The 18162-nt window shown below is 42.1% G+C and overlaps 2 protein-coding genes across 2 annotated transcripts in view; one reads left to right on the top strand and one right to left on the bottom strand.

Moving 5' to 3' along the window:
• The window catches only part of LOC308659512 (two pore channel protein 1-like), a gene marked incomplete at its 5' end in the record, with an annotated part of 32095 nt that extends 28133 nt beyond the window's left edge, over nucleotides 1-3962 (top strand). Inside the window, 3 exons of the mRNA XM_081313167.1 lie at nucleotides 439-552; nucleotides 2559-2683; nucleotides 3735-3962. Coding sequence (XP_081169293.1) covers nucleotides 439-552; nucleotides 2559-2683; nucleotides 3735-3880 — 385 coding nt within the window. The 3' untranslated portion in view covers nucleotides 3881-3962. The remainder of the gene's footprint in view (nucleotides 1-438; nucleotides 553-2558; nucleotides 2684-3734) is intronic.
• A 2882-nt stretch (nucleotides 3963-6844) lies between these two features.
• The window catches only part of BUB1 (BUB1 mitotic checkpoint serine/threonine kinase), a gene marked incomplete at its 5' end in the record, with an annotated part of 46135 nt that continues 34817 nt past the window's right edge, over nucleotides 6845-18162 (bottom strand). Inside the window, 7 exons of the mRNA XM_081314838.1 lie at nucleotides 6845-7458; nucleotides 8344-8450; nucleotides 8848-9025; nucleotides 9122-9279; nucleotides 9847-10008; nucleotides 10537-10652; nucleotides 13702-13839. Coding sequence (XP_081170964.1) covers nucleotides 7263-7458; nucleotides 8344-8450; nucleotides 8848-9025; nucleotides 9122-9279; nucleotides 9847-10008; nucleotides 10537-10652; nucleotides 13702-13839 — 1055 coding nt within the window. The 3' untranslated portion in view covers nucleotides 6845-7262. The remainder of the gene's footprint in view (nucleotides 7459-8343; nucleotides 8451-8847; nucleotides 9026-9121; nucleotides 9280-9846; nucleotides 10009-10536; nucleotides 10653-13701; nucleotides 13840-18162) is intronic.

The raw sequence follows: 18162 nt of genomic DNA, 5'->3' as shown, positions 1-18162 counted from the left end.
AATATAGTAAAACCTCTTGCTGAGTAAGCAGAGATAAAGGCTTTGCAAACCTATTCTCCAATTCTCATCCACTGTGAGGGCTGTTCAGATTTCAGTAAATCATGCTAATAGCAGATTATAAGAAGCTATCTTTTACTTTACACTATTTTTGCTCATTCTAGTACTAAATTAGGGTTGGTCCCACAATCAATCCTATGTTTACACTGGACCTGGCATTTTACCAACCAATGGAGTCCTTCCCAAGGGTGTGGGATAGGCAGGTGTTGCTTGATGGGGTTTCACATATCCAAAAATAGTAGGTTGGAGAAACCTACCTTTTTGTCCAATGATAATTCATGTCTGTGCGAATTCCCTCAGAAAGAAACTGTATCAAACCAGGAAGATACTGATTTGTGGCATTTGAAATGCAGTGTGCCATGTGACATGTTTGATTTCCAGCATCTTTGTAGCATTCATTCTGGAAGCTTTCTTTGTGGAGTATTCTATTGAGAAGAGTGAAGTTGAAACTGCCATTGAGAAGAAGATTCAAGAACTTGGTATAGGGGTACAAGAGTAAGTAAATAAAAATACTTTTTTATTGCCCAAAGCAGATGATTTATGAAGTGGTTTTGGTAGAATGTTTACTCTGGGCCCAACCATTTATTTATTTTTTTTAATTTTTATTCCATTTATATCCCGCCCTTCTCCGAAGACTCAGGGCGGCTTACAAGCTTAGCAGTAGCCTTCATTCTATGTATATGCCTGCTTATTAGGGCTTTCATACACCCCCCAAGCGGCATTATTACAAAGTCAGCTTAATTGCCCCCAACAATCTGGGTCCTCATTTTACCTACCTCGGAAGGATGGAAGGCTCAGTCAACCTTGAGCCTGGTGGGATGCGAACCTGCACTAATTGCAGGCAGCTGGTGTTACTTAAGGAGGCATTAGCCCACTGCTCCACCATCTCATTATCTAAAATGTTCTGTTATAATCTGTAATAATTAAAACAACTTTTTTAAATGTTATGAAACTAAGACTTTTCTATCTGACATTCTATTCCCAGAATGGGCAGCTAGTTTTTGAAGAGAAGTTCACTAGCTAGACATCAGTACAATAGCAATATTATTCTGCACTAGTATTATAAGAGCAAGCCTGCTGCAAAATATAGGGCTACCTAGCTAGACATCAGTACAATAGCAATATTATTCTGCACTAGTATTATAAGAGCAAGCCTGCTGCAAAATATAGGGCTACCAGATTTTGGCTGCAAAAATTACAACTGATCACTGGATGGCGAAAGAAGACACAACAGTCCTTGCTGTTTGCTGCCACTTAATGGCTTCTTTGAATTGTAGCTACCAAGAACTGGTAGCCTTAGCAAAATGGCTAGTAGAGATTGTGGAGGCTATATCATGTTATGGAAATCTTTGAGTTTGGGTAATCTCCTATCTGCATTGTGACATGTAACTGGCTTTGGGCAGAGCAACAGTCTCCCTGCAAGGCCAGGTATACTGCTTAAGTATTGCTGGATATAGTGCTTTCTATGAAATTATAGATGTCACTAGAGTAGATAGTCATAAACCTTCCTTTTTAAAAACCAGCTTCAGGCAGTTTACCAGCTGAGGCTTTACCTAGAAAAAGCAGTCCTCCAACAAATAAAACACCTGCTTAGGATTAGTCTAGATCAGGGGTCAGCAACCTAAAACAGTGCAAGAGCCACTCGGAACCGGTTCCCTCACAAAAGGAAAAACTGGGAGCCGCAAAAAATGTGTGCACACGTGCGTACATGCGCGCATGTGCAGAACAGGGTTTGACTGAAGAGTGGAGCCAAGGCGAGATATGCACCTACCCTGCATATTTGAATTGATTGGTTGAACTTTTTTAGTCCCACTTTTTTTTTTTGGACTGCACATGGCAGAAGACTGGGAGCCGCAGGAGATGGCTGAAAGAGCCGCATGCGGCTCCGGAGCCGCGGGTTGCAGACCTGTGGTCTAGATGAGTCAGTATTATCAATTCTATTGGGTGGCTTTTTTAGACTATGTGGGAACCTGAGTTACTACAGAACAAGGCAGCAAAATTATTTCTAAGTTCTGCATATTTACTTCTTCTTAAATGGACCCTGGTTCACATATCATTCTAAAGTGTGGTACATTTGGCTATTGTTTTATGGAATAAACATCAACTGTTGTATTCATAACATGCTTGTAGTCATAAACTATGATGTATTTTTAAAATGACTAGATTTACGTAATATATTTAACCAAATCAAAGAAACAACATTAAGGTTTAGCACGTTTTGTGAGCATAGCCTTATTTTATGCTATTTGGGTTAGCTGCTAAATGATTCTTGGCATAAGATTTCAGTAGACGCTATGATGATGTCACATGCATGACATCACACAAATTATATCATTTGTCAGCATGACAGATAATAGCTTTCCCCCTTCTTCACTTGTTTGCCCCCTGCAGAGGTATCCATGATACATGCAGATGAAAGAAGTTGAAATCAAAGAGACACTTTTAAAAAGGTCATTTTTAAAAATGTATATGTATATTAAACAGATGGGTTCTATTTTTAGGGATGACCTTTTTGATGGTAGATTGATAGACAACCTTGAAACCACTGAAAATGATCTTGGAAGTGAAGAGGGAATGGCAGTGAAGAAGAAACCTAAGGGGCTGATGTTTAAAATTGCCTCCAGAAGTAAGTGCACTGTCAGAGAACTTGCGTTTATTGTGTTTATTGGTGGGCATGGAGAAATAATAACTACTGTTAGGAGCAAATCATCATGCTGTGCATATTGTAATATATTATGAGCCTAAGTGGAAAACATAAATCTATTTCCTTAATTACATTGCTCCAGACAATTTGGAAAATTCCTATAATTCTTAGTTCAGCCAAGAGTCTTGATTGTTGAAAACTCAGGGAATTTCTAGATGAGAGTAAGCTGGAAAAACCTATGTAAGTAATGTCAAATGTGTTCTGTATAGCTTCTCAATTTGCTGCTTTTCAAGATATAGGAAAAGATAGTGTTTTTGTTATGTTGACTTACAACTCTCTCTTCCTTGCTTTATGGTAAATTTCTTAGACTTAGATAGTAAATTTTAATACAGCCATGACCAACCCATACTATCTGAAAAGTGCAATTTCACTTACATATAGGTCAATGGGGTTTTTGTGGCTACTGTCTTTTACACTTTCTACACTCTTTCTCTTCCTTTTTTTACCCCTTTTTATTTGATGTACTTTATTAATACTAAGGATTCAAACTTTAAAACCTAGGTTTAGTGCGGGGGTAGGGAACCTTGGCTCTTTTATGCCTTGTGGACTTCAGTATCCAGAATTCCTGAACCAGCCATGCTGACTCAGGAATCCTGGGAGTTGGTCCACAAGTCATAAAAGAGCCAGGGTTCCCTACCCCTGGTTTAGTGTAAGTGGGAATGTAAGTTGCAGTGTCCACCCTCTTCACAAAAGGAAGAGATCAGAAAGGCTGATCCAGCCAAAGCCAAATGGTAGATATCCCCTATCCTCTCTGATACTGTGTGGTTGTATTTAAGGCTTCTAGTGTTGGGTACAAAGAACAGTCATTCTATTGACAGCATAGGCTGTTCTAGTCCACAACGTAGCTTTGCACAAACCCCCAAAAATGCATTCCATGCTCATATTTGTGGATCAAGTGGGAATCAGTAGCTTATGTTTACATATACATCTGTACCTGCCGAGGTTCAGCTAATTGATTTGTTTTTGGCCCCAGGATACAGGACTGTGGATGCCTTACTCCAACGCATGTTTGAATCAGAGATAGCTCCAGAAGAAGAAGGCCCTTCTCTTGATGAGATCTTAAATCTGTCCCCAGACGAGATGTATCCAGGGAACCCAGCTTTTGACCAGGTTGCATAACATGGAGAACGAGTGGAAATAACTGGAATCTTTTTGAAGCAAGTCTCCTATTTTAATTGTTCTCTAGCTCACTAGGTACCAGCTTTAAGCCATCACCGCTCCCTTCTGTTACTTGCAACTGAAAGATTATTGGTGCTGTGTTCAAGTTCTTCCCTCCAATGAATCAAGTACTCAAAGCTTTAATATATACAGTATATAATAGATGAAATGCAGTATTTCTTATAAATGGAAAGCATATTGGATATGCTCAAAATACTTTGAATTCTCCTACATGCTTAACATATTGCTTGGATATGTAATATTGAAAGTTATATTACTGAATGCAGCTCTGTCCACTACAATCCGGGGTGGGGATCCAATGCTACTTTCTATTATTCCTCATTCATCCACCTCCATCGAAAGTTGTGGTGGGCTAACCCTTTGCCTTTACTTAACACTGTAGACCTTATCTCTTTTCTGAAAGCAGGGTGCATGGATGCACTTGACTGATGAAAGTGGATCCATGTCTGGATTACTTTACCATGGTCAGTTTAAATATAGTAGTATCCGAGTCCTAAATATCAAGCACTCATTCACATAGTTAAGGGGCTGATTCTGCCTCACTGGTCCTGCTCTTTCCATTCTCTGATGTATAGTGTTGTTTCTTACATTCCATCCATCCAGAGATGGAAATTAAGAAAAGGGAAGTGACTTGATCAGATATTTTTTTTAAACAGATCAGTCTTGAACTTTCCACAGTATCTGAATGTTACAGTGTAATTCCTGATTCAAATTGTGTACAGTATCAAATTTTAAATATATGAAAAGATTAAATGTTAGGTTGAAAAATAAGTATTTGTATGCTTCACTTTAAAAGAATCAGATTGGGGTGGAAATTAAATGGAGATGCTTAAGATATGTTCAAATGAACTAAATGAGTCATTATTTTTTGCATAGAGTTGAAGTATAAGCCATTTTAAGAATGATTCAATTGAAAGTTGGGATATAATGATATCTATTGTCAGGAATGTTTCTGGTCTTCTGCATCTTAGGTTTCTGGGTATAGTACTTATTGGAAAGTAGTTTATCACATTACTGTATGTGTTGTACTGTACTCTATGTTCTGGGAGAGGGAGAAGTAATTAGCGATTTAATGGCTGAGAAAGAAATTACAAAGTAATTCTTTATACAAGAAGCTCCAGACTCTGAGGTTGAGCTCAGCTCTGAGATCAGAATGGAACTAAATTTGCCGCTCTTCAAAATTCAGATCTGGTGTTCTTCAAAAATGGCTTCAAGAAAAAGAATCTACCAGTGACTCTGTATGAGGGATGACTCACACCCTGGACGGTATCTCTTTACTCTCCTACCATCCGGTAGGAGATATAGGAATATAGCCAGCCGTACCAACAGGCTGAAAAATAGCTTTTATCCGTGGGCTGTTAGGCTTTTAAATGGGACATAATCTTATGCAGAATTGACTTGGGAGGCCGGTGTGTGGTGTAGTTGGTTCACATGGTGTGGTAGGATGGAGGGTTGTTGTCACTGTGTGTTGGGGGGAGAGAGCACGGGGGGGGGGAAGGCTCAGCTAATCTCAATGTACACATGTTGTACTTTGACAATAAAGGTTTATTATGAGAGAGAGTGAGAAGGAACTGTTTGGCTTAAACCCACTTCTCTCTTTTCACCTAGATGGAACAGCTATTAAGATGTTGGAAATAATTCTAGAAGCCATACTCTGCATGCTTTCTCTAGAATGAAGCTCATTTCCATTCTAGAAAATCCTTGCCAATTAGAGGGAAACAATTTTAATCTAAACAGTTACTGATTTGAGCAAATCAAGTCTTTCTTCCCCATCGCTAGTTGGGGGTTTGCCCTCAACTGATGTATTCTATACCCCTCCATATAGCAATGTACTATCTGTCAGATGTTTTAGATCAGGGGTGTCAAACTACCAGCCCGTGGGTCAGACACGTCATGTGGAAGTCACGCCCGCCCCATTGCCGGCAATGGCAAAAGTCCCGATACGTTGCACGTCGTGTGACATAACAAGTCTGACATGTTTTAGATGAACTACTTTCACCTCAAGTCATTGTTTGGTTGCTGACGGAAGCTTTCAAAACTACGCAGTGGATAATAGTTTGTTCCCCTGCTATAATTCTCAAAATCTTGATTTTTTTTCCCTTCAGCTTATAAGTATACAGATATTTATCACTTTAACTGCAGTTGGGACCATCAACTATCACTAAACAACACGTGCTTAGTGACCATCTTATATCAGTTGCAGCTGTGGTTAGATAAATCTTCCAGTCAATAAGCTCAAGGTCACATGACGACAGCTTGCCAACTTCATCGATTTAGCTTGTCAGAAGCCACTGTGAAGGTTGCAAATGGCAATCATGTGACCACACGGACACAGTCACAAGTTGAAAGGCCAGTTCTAAATCTCCTTTTCAGCACTATCTTTAAGTTCAGAAAGTTGCTGAATTAAAAATCAATAAGCGAGGACTACCCGTCTATTACTGAACCTCTGAAAACATACAAGATACATACATATTTTTGTTTGGGGGTTTGGGTGGGCTTAGTTTGCTGTCTGAGATAGCAATGGCAAAGGGACCAGCGGTAGTGTTTTTACTTTTGGGAATAAGGAATTGTGATAAAAGGGTATGGTTGTAACTATAAGACAGTTTGGTTTCGGCTTTTATATATTTATATAAGAAACTGTCCGGTGACTACAATGCCCATCATAGTCTTATTGGAAACCTACTATAGTAGAAGAGCTTCAAATATAGGAAACTTGATCCATGATCAGTACTTAATAGCTAAGTACTAGCTTTAATTACAATATAATTGTACTTTTAACTCAAGATATGGTGTCAATATTACATTTGTCTATTACACTTGATGCCTTCTGTTATTTACTATTATTCTATTCTTTTACCTGAAAAATTAAAATGAATGGATTTGACCGGACAATTTTCCTTTGAAAGCACATTTTATTGTTTATAATATACCCATAGGAAAAAAAATACCAGAGCATTTAGATATTTAGATGTGAGTTCCACAAATGCCGATTTCCTCATCCATCTCAATATTTGTTCTCAAGCTTCGGATCTCCATGTCAATTTTTTTTCTCAAGCACTCCACTCCCTCTTCCTTATTTTTCTTCTGTCCAGTTCCAAAAAGAGGGTTCATCTCCCATGTCAATATTTTTGAGGTGTTAACAAATGGAAGCTGTTTGTGAAATCAAATCATTAACAGTGCACTATTTAAACACCAGCAGTGCAGTGCCAACCTTTGTAAGTCAAGCCAAAATTAAACTGCCGCTTGACGAAACAAATTGAAACGTCATGAAGACTTGATCAAACAATCTTAAAACCTTTTATTTGATTCAAGAGTCCAGCATTTACTTCCGCGATCGTTTGTTTTCAACAAGCAATACCGCAAGCCTGTTACGCAGAGCTATTATTTTATTGGAGTAAGTTTTTAAAAATAAGTCTCTCAGTGATGTCCGTAAAGCTCCCAAAGAAGGCAAGTGGCTGCAGTCTTGTATGTTCAGCAAAGTGACAAAAAAATCAATCCAGACGTCTCCATTGGGCATCCTAAGAAAAAAAAAAAGGGGGGGGGGAAGTAAAAACTAAATCAACCTTCTGCAGATGTAGCCAGATGTTTCTCAGAACCAGCATCAAAAGTGGAAAGCTTTGTTAACTATTTTGGAAGATGGACTAGAGCTTTATCCAAAACAGGCTGTACAACAAATCTCAAATCAGATTTCCTACTGGTCAATACCAGCTCTGAGATTTTGTATCAACAATAAAACATTTCAGTTTGTCTTCAGATTTTTTTTTCTAGGTTTCAGAAACAGATACATTCTATACTTTCAGACTTCCATCCCTTTTTGTAATTTCAGTGACATTCTGCATTGAATGGCTATAGAATATGATTTTTTTTTAAAAAAAAAAAACCCCACTGTATTTCTAACCTTGAGACCTTTACATGAAAAATAAATGCCCCAATCAACATTTTTGCATTTATTCCATTAATAACGTGTCATAACTTCAGCTATAATGCAACTAAAAATCCTAATAATGTTACCTTCTTTAAAGTATTTTTACAAGCGTAATCAGGTTTTATTAAAAGTGCCTTAAAGTCTCTGTAGAGCAGTTTTTAATGTAACACAGAAATAATTATATATCTGGGGGATATAATATTAGTGGTATCTAAGGAACATATTTATATTTTGCACTGGCTGTCTCCGTTTATTGGAGAATATCCTTAGACCAAATTCACTCTTCATTTCAAAAATAAATTGCATATTCTTGCACAAGATTTGAAGAATACAAATAGAAATTGTCCACATATCTTGTGTTTTCCAACTCCGATTATGACAAAGGTTGATAGCATCTTCTGTAACATGCAAGGAACAATTCTAAAGTAGAGAAAAGCTCTGGAACGTTATTATTGAAATAAAATAATTATGGACCAACCTCCTAAAGGTACCATCAGGTTTCCAGATTCCTTGCTCATTTTTTACTTTCATATATGTGCCAAATAACATGCAGTACACTGTTGCAGCAATTCCAAAATAATCAGTCTAAGAAATAAAAACATTATAAAAATATTTAGTTTTCAGTTGTTTAAAAATATCTGCTTTTAATCCCATCCTCCTACGAGTAGAATCCAATTGCAAACAGTCTCCTTTCCCAGCTTTATTCTTGATGCTCTTCTGGAATAGATTAGATTGAACCAGGTTTCTGGGCCAAATCAAGCAGGGAGCTTCATGCCTGAACAGGATCTGAATGCAGAATCTTAGGTACATTGATAATCACACTATTAACTTCTGTGTAACAGGTGTACTAAAGAAAAAATAGTAACATCTGAATCAAAACTTACATCTCTGAATTAAATTCCCCTCCACGATCAGCAAAGTCTGTAATTACTAGTAAAGGGCTACATAGCATAATATGAAAATCATACGTGTAAGTCCATACCTGGTAATTCCATGGCTTGCCTGTAATCATTTCAATACACTGAAACCCAGATGTTTCACACTTTCCTATGAAAGCGGTTCCTTCAGGAAATAGGGTCATGTCTATGCTTTGGCCAAGGTCAATAATTGTCAGACCATGAGATGTACCATCAATATCACATGTGTCATTGTCCAAAAACCTTGTTTAAAAGCAATTAACAATGATTATTATTAAGCAATGCACCAGGTCAGATTAACAGGAAAAGATCTCAAACATTCACAAGTGAGATACTTGCCTTTCACCAAATATAAAGTTGTCAGGTTTAATGTCACCATGAATTATTCCACATTTGTGAAGCTCTTCTACCATGTGCAGGATTTTTATGGTGAAGTAGATAACCAGAGCTTGGGGCATCACCTTCTCTGTTAGTTTTTTGTATATATTTATGCTATTCTACAGAGGAAACAGATGAGGAGCAGATGATCATGTGGACAAATGAATATGCCTGAAATCCTGCGTATAATGGATATAAAAAGTCTATACACCCCAGTTAAAATGCCAGGTTTTTGAGATGTAAAAAAAATCAGAACATCAGCTGTATGGTTATCAAATAGCAAATTCCACTTAGACCTTGGAGGGAAAAATGCACCTAGCTGGTTTACAAAATTATACCCTGCTAGAAAGATTTCACACATAAATTCGGCAAAACAATGCTTTCTAAACAATTTTAATTTAGCCAAATATCTTCTGTTAAGGACAACTAATTCTACTTGCAAGTCGTAACACATTCATCTGCTGGGGGCGGGATGTAAAAGGTCAACATGGTTGCAATGCAGGTAAAAAAAGGGGGTGGTCCTTCAATTGTGTGGTCACAGCTCCCTTTTCTTGACTTGTTTCTAACCCTTCCTGCCCCCCCCACCCAACAGATGTCTGTAACTACAACCCCATCTCACTTTCTAGTCTTTCAGACTGTGATGACATTTGTACAAGAATATACATGCTGATCAAAGCCACATTTACCAGTAAAGTTCCATAACTGTAAAGCTCCCCTATTAGAATACTTCCATTTTGAAAGAAGTGAGCACCATAGAATTGGATGCAAAGGTGATGCATACTTGGCTTCAGCCTTTCAATCAGCTGAGCTGCTATATAGAATTCCCAGGGGCTTGCAGGTTTCTGTACCTATAAAGACAATAAACAGTTCTGCTTTGCTTAAATGCACAGGAGCCACTAACCATATAGAAAATTTTTTAATGTTAATAGTTTAAACCAAAATCTGACATTTTCTATTGGCCATAACACTACCTGAAATTTGAAGGGCACTACAAAATATCAAGAGGATACACTGACTACCTCTCCCAAATTATGTTAGAACATGTTTTTAAATCTATATAATTGTTGATCCTGCCAGAAATACAGCAAACCCCACACTGCATAAAAAGTAGTGTGTGTCAATGCTATATAGTATGTTTCTAAGGTACATATAGAACATCTCTGGCTCTATAGATTAGATACAGTATGCAGGGTCATACATATCCAGCTTCTCCAGGCACCCATTTCCCCACTGCTAAATTCTAATCTGACATCAACTAAGCAATAGACAGGAGAGATTATGGGGATCAGAAATTCAAAAAAAACATTGTTTTTACTGGTAAAGCAGATGGATTAATTAATTTTAAACAAGATTCTGGAAGTTAGAGTCAAATATACCTTCAGTATTACTTTCTGATTATTCTTACAATTGTCCATATCAAGGGCAGAAGCTTGATACACATGTGCAAAAGCTCCTTCTCCAAGTAAGCAATCAACGTGGAAGGATGTGGATGCTGAATGAGGACAAGGAAGAGATAAGCATGTAGAACAATCTTGGGATTATAGCCAAATTACCCATTTCCAATTAAATAGGGTTTGTCTCAAATCGATCTGCAATTGCAGCTCTAAAATTTTCAGTGAAAAACGAGTGCTGAAGCACATCAGGCAGAAAAGCATGAAGTGCAGAAGCAGGATCCAACCATTGGCGAAGAATGGTCTTTTTTTCAAGATCACCAACAACTAGTGTTGACAAGTATGTTGCCTCTAATTCTGTAAATTCAGCCAAATACACATAGAGCTTATACCAGGGGTCGGCAACCTGAAGCAGCAAAAGAGCCACTCGGAACCGGTTCCGTCACACACAGAAAAAAGTGGGAGCGGCAAAATGTGTGCACGCATGCGTGCACGCATGCGCAGAACAAGGCAAAACGTGCACCAGCCCTGCCCCCGTCCACCTCTAGTATGAGCTGTCCTGGCTTTTCCTCCCTCAGAAAAAACGGCACAAACCCACCGCCCCTCCCTCGGTCCCCTTTTCGCTGCAATCCTCCCTGCCATCGCTTCGGCACATGCCCAGCCCGCCCGGCAGCTGAGAGAAGGGGGCGGCAGAGGCTGGATGCCCCAAAAGCAAAGCAGCTGAAGGTAGTAGCTCTGCAAGCCTCCTCCGCCCCATTCCCATTGAGAGAAAGCAGTGTGACCACACTGTAGCTGGGGGCTGAAAGTCATGGGCGCAGTGGGCAGACCGCTTACAGCAGTCTCTTGGAGTCTCTTTCTCTCCACTCTGGTTTTGCGTGATGGAAATGGAAAGGATCAGGGATAGGAGAGAATGCCTACAAAAATCAATTGCTTTTTTCTCTCCCCACCATCAGACCAGCGGGTGCGAAGACCTCGCTGAAGGGAGGGCGGTTCCCCGGCGCACCGGCCCGGAGGTGGATGAGGCTCAAGCCCCCCCACTGGACCCCCAAGGCAGCCCCACTTCGGGATCAGCTCCTGCCCTGGATCGCTTGCACTGCGCCGATCCTCGGGAGCCCCGCAGTCGGCCGATGCCCGCGCCACATCCTGAGCCGCGCGCACCTGTCACCGCCCGGTGCTGCCAGCTTACTGGGGGGGGGGAGACTCGCAAGCCACGACAACCGCAGAGGGCCGTGCAAAGACGAGGAAGGAAACGGCCTTTCAGAGGATCCCGCCCAGCCCCCCCTCGGAGGCAACGGGCCCTTCCCAAGCCGAAGGAAGCCTCGCGAGCGTCTCCCGCAGCGCAGCTCCCTCGAGCCGGGAGGCACCTGCACGGCGGCGGGTCTCCCTGGCGACGGGCGCTGGGTCGCAGCGCCGCCTTCAACCCGGGCGCCATCGGAGCCACCCAAGGCCTCCAAACTTCTGCCACCCCATTCTCAATGGGAATGGGGTGGCGGAGGTTTGGAGAGCTGCTACCTTCGGCCACTTTTCTTTCGGGACCGAAAGAAAAACAGCCGAAGGCAGCAGCTCTCCAAACCTCTGCCACCCCATTCTCTCAATGGAGCGGCGGAGGCTTGCAGAGCGGCGGATCCAGCCTCTGCCGGCAGCGGAGGCTTGCAGAGCGGCGGGTCCAGTCTCTGCCGGCGGCTTGCAGAGCGGCGGATCCAGCGTCTGCCAGCAGCGGAGGCTGGATCCGCCGCTCTGCAAGCCTCCGCCGCCCCATTTTCTCAATGGGGCGGTGAAGGCTTGCTTCAGCTGCTTTTCTTTCGGGGCATCCAGCCTTTGCTGCCCCCTTCTCTCAGCTGCCTGGCCCGAACGAAGCAGCAGCTCTGCAAGCCTCCACCACCCCCTTCGTTCAGAATGGGGTGGCGGAGGCTTGCAGAGCTGCTGCTTCGTTCGGGCAAGCCAGCTGAGAGGAGACGGCCAAAAGGCGGGGACCAACAGGGGAAGCTTCTGAGACTCCCGGTGGGACCCCCCCGAGGTTAGCAGAGGTGGCATCGGAGCAGGGCAAGGGGAGACCTGCCGGGCAGGGAAGGGGCAGGGAAGAGGCAGGCCCGGGGCACCCCAAGACTGGCCGCCCCCAACCGTGCAGTAGGTAGAAAAAGAGCCCATTCACCTTTCCAGTCCTCCCGTCTATTCCTCCGCTGCCGCCCTTTGCAGTCCGAAGAAGCAAAGATGTTTGTGGGTAGTCCCACAAACAGCTTGAGAAGTTCAACCAATCAATTCAAACTTCGGGAGGTTTTTTTTCCCTTTTGTGAGCATTTTGAATTGATTGATTGAACTTGTTTACTTCCACTTTTTTCCCAGAACTGCACATGGCAGAGGAGGACTGGGAGCCGCAGAAGACGGCTTAAAGAGCCGCATGCGGCTCCGCAGCTGCGGGTTGCCGACCCGTGGCTTATACTAAGAGAACAGAATGAGTGGGTTATCAATAGTTATCCTTCCCACAAAGGAGCACAATAGAATTTAATTCCTAATATTTCTTTAAGCATGTCACTTGCCCTACAAACAACTGTATGTACTGAGCTTGCATGTAATGGAAAATCATATAAAGATCATGCAATAAAGTTAGACCCCTTCTTCTAACTTTTCCTCCCTCAAGTGGAAAAATGAATTGGAACATATTTCCATTTTAGCAGATTCTTCCCTTGGACTGATAGTTAAAGTAATTTCTAGCCAGTTTTTAAATGAGATGAAACTCTGGACTACTTTTATAGTTTATCAGTTCTCTAGAGTAATCTGCTGTCTTTTGCCTTCTATAATTTCCAACCACTATAGTCACTATACTCCATTGAAAAAAGAAAAAGTATCATTTTCAATTACAATTCTTTATATTTCACAATTTAAATTCTTTTGCTTTGGCAAGAATTTTTACCATTATTAAAACAAATTTTATCTTAGAATCATGGATGAACACAACCAAAACAGTTGGCATGTTGACTTAATGGTAATAAAACACTTCCATAAAACTGTATTGCTTTAATGAACAGAAATACAATGCAGGGTCCCAGTTTCTCTTTTATACTGAAATATGCCCAATAAAACCGTAAGTAAAACTTTTTTAAAGTTTCAAAGCTCTGAAAAGAATAACACCAAACATGTAATGGGACCTACCTAATTTGACAACGGTTTTTGGTCTGACAACTGGAAGATTCGTTGCCCACTGGAAAGTATTGGGATAAGCACTTATTGGTTTTGGCACCCTGGACAGAAGCTGGAAGATTAAACTCTCATCCCAAGGATTCTCAATGACTTTGTAAGAGAATAAAAATAGTCACGTTACGAACACTAATCGGGAAAATACAAAAAAATCCTTAATGATAGGCATTATTAAAATTTAGAGAGCTAAACCAAAACAAGAGAAAACAGAAAAGAGTACCACCCTTCAGATATCTTGAGTTTCAATTCCCAAAAAAATTCAGCAATGGCCATACTGATTCGGGAATTCTTTGGAGTTGTCCATACATCTAGAGAGGGACCAGACTGGAGACAACCAACATAAACTTCCAGAGCCAATGAAATACATATTCCTAGGTACTGAGATGCAAGAAGGCCCACTCCTTGCTAAGAAGCAAGAAATAATTATTTAAGTATTTTCTACCTTGATCTTTCCTCTCTAAAATATTTGAGATGACATGCAAATACAATATAGAAAGTCCTCAGTAAACAACCATATTCAACAACTGTTCTAAGTTACAATGGCATTGAACAAGTGATTCTTAATGACCAGATTTCAAAGTTCTGGCCATCCCAGCACCCCCATAGTCACATGATCGTAATCCAGGCGGTTGACAACTGGCCTGCACTTAAGAATGGTTACAGTGTCTCAGTTACTTGATCACCATTTGCAACCTTTCCTACTGGCTTCCCACAAGCCAAGTCAATGGGGAAGCCAGCAGGGAAGGATACATGTCGCTCTTGCAAATCACTTCCACTTCTGCCACTTTTTGTCCTTAGGAGCTTGGGTATGGAGTATGAGACCCGAATAATCACAAACTTTATAGCATGTATCTGCCTGGTTGCATTTATGCAGTGCCACAATAGCCACCTGCATACCCTCCCACCATTAGCAACAACCACTTGCAGGTCCTCCCACTCCTAGAAGTTGTGCTTTATGACCACATTGTTTAGCAATGAAAAATCCAGTCCCATTTACTTTTCTTAACCAAGGATTACTTGTACAAAACAATAATCTTAACAATTAAAAAAAAGAAAAACTTGGCTACTGCTAAATTTAAAAACAAGTCAAACAGTACTATAATTACTAGTAGAAACAGAGACGTTCCATTACTCAGTGGTCATTAAGTGAGTCACATCCGATTTTGCCTTTTTGGTCATTAAGCAAATTACATGGCCATTAAGTGAATCCAGCTCCCCTCATTGACTGTCCTTGCCAGATGCCAGCTGGAAAAGTGGCAAATTACCATCATGTGACCCCGGGACGCTCAACTGTTGTAAATGCATGCCATTGCCAAATGCCCCAATTTTGATCCCATGACTTCAAGGATGCCATGACACTCATAAGTGCAAGGACTGGTCACAAGTCACTGTTTTCAGTATTGTTGTAACTTCAAACAGTTGCTAAATGAATGGTTGTAAGTCAAGGACTACCCGTAAACTATTCTCAGACACTATGTGGATTACCTCTTCATCCACTTTATCTAAGAAAAACATTACAATTATTTATTCTCCCCCATTACAGCAAATGTACCGTATATACTTGAGTATAAGCCGACTCGAGTATAAGCCGAGACCCCCAATTTTACCCCCAAAAACTGGTAAAAGTTATTGACTCGAGTATAAGCCGAGGCTGGGAAATGCAGAAGCTGGAGGCTGGATCCCCCGAAAGACGTCTCTGCTGAGATGAGAGAACGGGGTGGCAAGCCGCCGAGAGAATGGGGCGGTGGAGTGCTCTGCCGAGAGAATGGGGCGGCTTGCTGTTCTCTCGGTGCAGCACGGCAGAGGCTGGATCTCGCGAAAGAAGTCTCCGCTGAGCGAGAGAATGAGGCGTCTCAGCGCCCATTTTCTCGGCGAAGACGTCTTTCGGGGGATGCAGCTTCTGCCGCCCCTTTCTCTCAGCTGCCCAGTGGAACAGCTTGCCACCAGAAATCAAGAGTGCTCCATCACTGGAGGTTTTTAAGAAGAGACTGGACATTCACCTGTCTGAGATGGTATCGGTCAGTGGTGGCAAAACTTTTAGAGACCGAGTGCCCAAACCGCAAGCCAAAACCCACTTGTTTATCACAAAGTGCCAAGGCAGCATCGGCATTCTGGTGCCCTCGGGGGAGGGGACAGGGAGGCGCCTCTGAGTGCCGCCTCTGGCACAAAAAAAAGGGGGAGCAAAAAATGGGCCACCGTACCGCAAGGCACAAAAATGCCAACCGCCGCGCCGCAGGGTGCAGATACAAGGCACCGCACCACGTGAGAACGGGGCTGGGCTAGTGAGTATCACGCAGGCACTAGCCCCGCCCCCTTTGCAGCATGTGCCTGCTCGTGGCCCTGTGCGCGCATGCACGCATGTAAAATGCTTCCCCCTCCCTTTTCTTCCAGTCCACCAACCGACAAGGACCTGCTGCTGGCAGCGGTGGTGGCGCATGTGCCAACAGAGAGGGCTCTGAGTGCCACCTCTGGCAGGCGTGCCATAGGTTCACCACCACTGGTATAGGTCCTCCTGCTTGAGCAAGGGGCTGGACTAGAAGACCTCCAAGGTCCCTTCCAGCTCTATTCTATTCTATTCTATTCTATTCTATTCTATTCTATTCTATTCTATTCTATTCTATTCTATTCTATTCTATTCACTTTCTATATTTCTATTCTATTCTATTCTATTCCATTCACTTTCTATATTTCTATTCTATTCTATTCTATTCTATTCTATTCTATTCTATTCTATTCTATTCTATTCTATTCTATTCACTTTCTATATTTCTATTCTATTCTATTCTATTCTATTCCATTCACTTTCTATATTTCTATTCTATTCTATTCTATTCTATTCTATTCTATTCTATTCTATTCACTTTCTATATTTCTATTCTATTCTATTCTATTCTATTCTATTCTATTCTATTCTATTCTATTCCATTCACTTTCTATATTTCTATTCTATTCTATTCTATTCCATTCACTTTCTATATTTCTATTCTATTCTATTCTGTTCTGTTCTGTTCTGTTCTACGTTCTGTTCCATTCCATTCCATATTTTCTATTCCATTCTGTTCCACTGTCAGAGCCCATCGGAGGCAACCCAGTCAGCCCAAACAGGAGTTACACTAAGGCTACGCAGCCTCTCCTCTCAACCTGAACCCCTCCTTACCTTTCCTTTTATCTGCATCCTATTTTTAACTGCCGGCTCTGCCCTGCCCTATTTTGTCCTTGAGCACTCGTGAGCTCATCAAGAACAGAAGGTAACCGTGGGGGGAAAGGCAGGGCAAGATCTGCAAGATCCCCATTTGCATTTGACTTTGCCATCCCATCTGGTTCGAGATAACACACCACACACACACACACACACACACACACACACATACACAGAGAGAGAGAGAGAGAGAGAGAGAGAGGATGAGGATGAGGATGAGGAAGAGGATGAGGATGAACGAATTTTGCAGCTGCTTCTTTAAAAGCTCTCTTCTCTCAGGGATGCCCGAGATAGTGAATTGCAAGCAGAAATGAATTTCTCCTTCCGTTTCTGATCCGCGCAAACACCCAAGCGTGAACGCCATCACCTGATAGCTTGGGTGCCTGTTCAATTCGTTTGAGAGAGAGAGAGAGAGAGAGAGAGGGGGGGGGGATGAGGATGAGGATGAGGAAGAGGATGAGGATGAACGAATTTTGCAGCGCGTTTGCTTTCAGCTTTCAATGAAGAAGGGAATGTTCTCCACTTCTCGCCTCAACTTTTTCTTTCCTCAGGAACCAGAGGCAAGGGCTTTCTGTTTGTTTGTTTGTTTTACCACGAGTTGACAGTTGGGCAGAAACCAGAGGGGGGAAAAAAGAATTTCGGGCTTCGTGGGAACCGAGGAAGCAAAACAAGATGCAAAGTCTAAAATCTATAGGCTCATAAACCACCCCAGTTTCTTGAAACAAACCGGGATTTCTCTACCCCAACCTTGAAACCATGGATCGAGTGAATCTCTTTACCGAAGAATGTGATGAACGGGAGAAGGTGAGTCTTCGCCGAGAAAATCTCAGCGCCCATTTTCTCGGCGAAGACTTCTTTCGGGGGATGCAGCTTCTGCCGCCCCTTTCTGTCAGCTGCCCAGCTGAGAGAAGGGGGTGACAGAGCCTGGATCCCCCGAAACAAGTCTCCGCTGAGACGAGAGAACAAGGCATTTCTTTCTCCCCCCCCCCCGCTTTTGCCGCTTTTGTGTGTGTGTGTGTGTGTGTGTGTGTGTGTGTGTCCCATCTGCAAAACTGCCGAGGAAGGAGAAGCAGGATACTGGTTGGGGGGGGAGCGGCAAAAGCGGGGGGGGGGGGGGAGAAACGGCTCCGCCTTTGGTTCCCCCTCCTAAAGCACAGGGGCGCTAGAGAAAGTTTGGAGTTGGGTAAGGAAGCGCAAAATTCAGGAAGAAAAGCGGG

Source organism: Vipera berus, assembly GCF_964194415.1.
Source record: "Vipera berus genome assembly, chromosome: 1".
Taxonomy (NCBI): domain Eukaryota; kingdom Metazoa; phylum Chordata; class Lepidosauria; order Squamata; family Viperidae; genus Vipera; species Vipera berus.
This window is presented reverse-complemented; position numbering and strand designations above follow the sequence as displayed.